Source organism: Trachurus trachurus, assembly GCF_905171665.1.
Source record: "Trachurus trachurus genome assembly, chromosome: 23".
Classification (NCBI taxonomy): Eukaryota; Metazoa; Chordata; class Actinopteri; order Carangiformes; family Carangidae; genus Trachurus; species Trachurus trachurus.
The window spans coordinates 2,020,321-2,024,399 of record NC_139912.1 but is presented as its reverse complement, the minus strand read 5'-3'; the positions used below and the strand labels follow the sequence as shown (position 1 = coordinate 2,024,399).

The 4,079-nt window shown below is 52.5% G+C and overlaps 1 protein-coding gene across 1 annotated transcript; it reads right to left on the bottom strand.

Moving 5' to 3' along the window:
* Positions 1-641: 641 nt before the first annotated feature.
* On the bottom strand, positions 642-2,258 carry LOC311006647 (shaker-related potassium channel tsha2; the record flags this gene model as incomplete). Its single annotated transcript, XM_083999528.1, has 1 exon — positions 642-2,258. The coding sequence occupies one exon, from the start codon at positions 2,256-2,258 to the stop codon at positions 690-692; it is 1,569 nt and encodes a 522-aa protein (XP_083855654.1). The 3' UTR covers positions 642-689.
* Positions 2,259-4,079: the final 1,821 nt, after the last annotated feature.

The window sequence follows — 4,079 nt, the reverse complement described above, 5'->3', positions numbered from 1 at the left end:
CTCGAACAGCAGCCTGCATGTGTTATTAGTCTATACCAGAGGAGATTAAAGAGGAATCTGGAATCTAAAGTGGTCTAATTTGAGGATAATCGATTCTTCCAGGCTGCTGCTGCGCATCATCTGATCCACCACTGAGCTCAATCCAGGCTGAATGGAAAATACATGAGGGTGAAATAACAGGTGTGTGTGTGCGTGCCTGTGGCTGTGTGTGTGACTGTGTGTGTGTGTATGTGTGTGAGAGAGAGACCATAATAACAACAGGCAGCATGTTGCCTCCTTGCATCAGTCTGTAAATTTAGATTAACTTGGTCCTGTTGCTGCAGACAAACAGACAGAAGAAAGAAAGAAAAAAAAGAAGAAGCAAAATGTAAACTTTAAAAACCTGCATAAGGGCAATAAATTACTCATTTACTAAGAGAAACATTGATAATCAAACATAATCATCATAATAAAGTGCTACAATTGGCCATTGGCTGATCATTTAGAAGCTTTTTGTTTTGTTTTTGCCCCAAACTCAACTCAACTCAACTCAACTTGACGCGCGTAATGGAAGACACAGTTACCAGGCGGTGATGAGTTCTCCTATCTCCTATAATCCATCCACGGTGAAATGATTCCCAGTGATGGAGCAGGGTGTTGGGTTGGGAATGACACTAGGAAGACCGGACTGGACCGGTTTGAGCCTCTCTTCAGACGTCGGTGAGCTTCCCGGTGTAACCCGCGGCTTTGTGCGGACTGCAGTTGGTGTATTTGATGGAATCCGCGTCTTCGCTGCCCAGATAGTCGGACTTGGACAGAGACGGTTTGCTGTCGCTCTTCTGGAAGTCTCCAAACTGTTGTTGTTGTTGTTGTTGCTGCCCGCAGGTCACGTGCGTGTACTGGAACTGCTCCTCGTGCTCCGTCTCGCGGTGGTAGAAGTAGTTGAAGTTGGAGACGATGACCGGCACGGGCAGCGCGATGGTCAACACCCCGGCGATGGCGCACAGAGACCCCACGATCTTCCCCCCGATGGTGACCGGACACATGTCCCCGTAGCCCACCGTTGTCATGGAAACCACGGCCCACCAGAAGGCGTCCGGGATGCTGCTGAAGCCCGAGTCCGGATCGTCGGTCTCGGCGAAGTAGACCGCGCTGGAGAAGAGGATGACGCCGATGAAGAGGAAGAAGATGAGCAGCCCCAGCTCCCTCATGCTGGCCTGCAGCGTCTTGCCCAGGATCTGCAGCCCCTTGGAGTGGCGCGAGAGCTTGAAGATGCGGAAGACGCGCACCAGGCGGATGACGCGCAGGATGGCCAGCGACATGGCCTGCTGCCCGTTGCCCTGGTGCTCCGCCAGCTCCAGCCCCAGCGTGATGAAGTAGGGCATGATGGCCACGATGTCGATGGTGTTCATGATGTTCTTGAAGAAGGCGGGCTTGCTGGGACACGCCAGGAAGCGCACCAGCAGCTCGAAGGAGAACCAGATGATGCACAGGGTCTCCACGATGAAGAACGGGTCCGTGAACGGGTTCGGCTTCATCTTTACGCGCAGTCCGGTGGTGGTTCCGGTCCCGTTGTTGTTGTCGTCGTTGACCCCCAGAAGCTGATCCTGCTGCTGCTGCTGCTGCTCCTCGGACTCAAACGTCTTGGCTTCCTCCCGGAACTCCGGTAAAGTCTCCAGGCAGAAGATGACGATGGAGATGAGGATGACCAACACGGAGACGATGGCGATGCCCCGCGCCGGACCGGAGCTCTCTGGGTACTCGAAGAGAAGCCAAACCTGCCGCTGGAACTCGTTCTCAGGCAGCGGCCGCTCTTCTTCCTTAATAAAACCCTCGTCCTCCTTGAAATTCTCAATCACCTCCTCTCCGAGTTCGTAGAATTTAATCTCCTCCATGAAAATGTCCACGGGCACGTTGACGGGTCTGCGCAGCCGCCCGCCGGACTGGTAGTAGTACAGGATGGCGTCGAAGCTGGGTCTGTTGCGGTCGAAGAAGTACTCGTTCCTCAGCGGGTCGAAGAAGCGCATCCTCTTCCTCGGGTCCCCCAGCAGCGTGGAGGGGAACTGGGCCAGGGTCTTCAGCTGCGTCTCGAAGCGCAGCCCCGAGATGTTGATGACGACGCGCTCGCAGCAGTCCTGGTTCTGGTTCTGGTTCTGGTGGTTGTGGATCTGGTGGTTTTGGATCTCCAGCAGCCGCTCCTGGTTCTCGTACACATCCTGGGCCGACAGCGCGGCCAGTGCCACAGTCTCATCCAGGTTCTCCGCGGGCACCACTGTCATCTTTGCCCACCCAGACCCCCCAAAACCCCCAGACCCCAAGGCACCTCAGTCCTCTCCTCTCCTCCTCTCCACGGCGCGTATTTGGAAAAACCAATAAAGCAATAAAATACCTGGGTCTCCACACACAGCAGATAGTTGGACCAGTCCCAGCCTGGTCAGATGCTACATGAACCGATGAAGCCTCTTATTGGATGAGAGGTGAAACGTCTTCCTAGACAAATAACTAAGTCCAGTTGCTTTCGCTGTTTCGCTATTTGGAAAAACCGTCTGAGCGTCTTTCTCCTCTCTCCTCTTTCTCTCTTTGTTGTCGGCGTCACGTCTGCGGCTGCTGGTGCTGAGCTGGAGCTGCTGGTTCTGGTTCCGTTGGCATGTTTGTTGCCTTGTTGCCTTGTTGCTTGTTGCCCCCCCACTCCTCTCCTCTCCTCCTCCTCCTGTCCACGCTCACCTTTCTGCCTTCCACACGCCGCTGCCGCTGTGTGTGTAGTCTGGACTGGCTGTCACATTCACTGCATTTTAAGCAGGCTTTGCCCTCCCCGAGCTGACGTGCATGTGTGTGTGTGTGCACTCTCTCTCACTCACTGAGGGGGGAAGTAAAAAAAACACACACAGAGAGAGACACAGACATGCACGCACATATGCTCAGGATGAATCTGATCCAGATATTAAAACAAGCAGCAGAAATACCAGCACGACAGGAGACTAGTTTGTGCGCAGAAAGTGTCGTGCGTAATGAACCTGTTGTGTCTCTCCAGCAGTGGCACAGGCTCAAGGTTATCACACCAGTTGTTGTTTATACGGTGACACATGACGTGATATTTTGCAAATATACGAGCATGCAGCGCTGGATGGATGGATGGATGGATGAGGGCAGGTTCACGTGTGGGAATGCGCGTTTTGGCGACGTGGAAAGTGCGAGAAATGTCGCGCAAAACGAGCGAATCTCATGCAAAAAAATAAAAATAAAAAGGAGAACAAAAACGTCTTTTGTTCAGCTGGTGGTTTGATCCTAAATGAATACCTGTGGCTCAGGGCTGTGTCCTCCTCCAACCCCCCATCCCCTCATCCCCTCATCCATCCATGACCATGACACACATAAAGAAAGAGAGAAAGAAAAAAGAACAGGCTCTGCAATGTCACGCCGCAGCCGTCTCAGGACCAAACCTTGCTGACGTTTCCACAACACAACAGCTCTGAGTCTGAACGCTGCTGAGCTGCTCCACAAGTTGTGCACGACTTGCAAGATCTGTCATGCCTGTGCTGTGTCTGTGTCTGTGTGTGTGTGTGTCTGTGTGTGTGTGTCTGCTGCAGGCGTGTTGCACCGTGCATGAGAAACAAGACGGATAAAGAAGAGCTTTATTTCTCCTTTCCTTCCTGCTCTTTCTCTTACAACAAAACACACACAGTTTGGAAAGCAGCGTGTCTCTGAATGGAAGGTAAACAGCGCTGCGCCGTGCAACAAGTAAAAAAGAGAGAGGAGGGGAGGGGGGAGGAGGGGTGAGAGGGGGGGAGGAGAAGAAGCTGGATGATGGAAATAAGGGAGAGTTTCTGGGCTGCAGCTCAAAGCAGTGACGTGTTTTCCTAAAATAGCTGGATTACTCCCAGGGCCGCAGGAAAAGTTTCTTTTCCCATGGAATGGCCCGAGGGAGCAGCACAGGGGGAAAATGGAGAAGGAGAGAGAGAAAAAAAGAAAAAAAAAAACAAGATGACATGAAGAGGAAAAAACAGATTTGCATCTTCCAGCACGAAGAGAGAAGTAGAGGTGAGAGAGGAGAGAAGAGAGTCATTCAGAAAGTATCAGTCCGGAGGGAGCAGCAGCAGAAA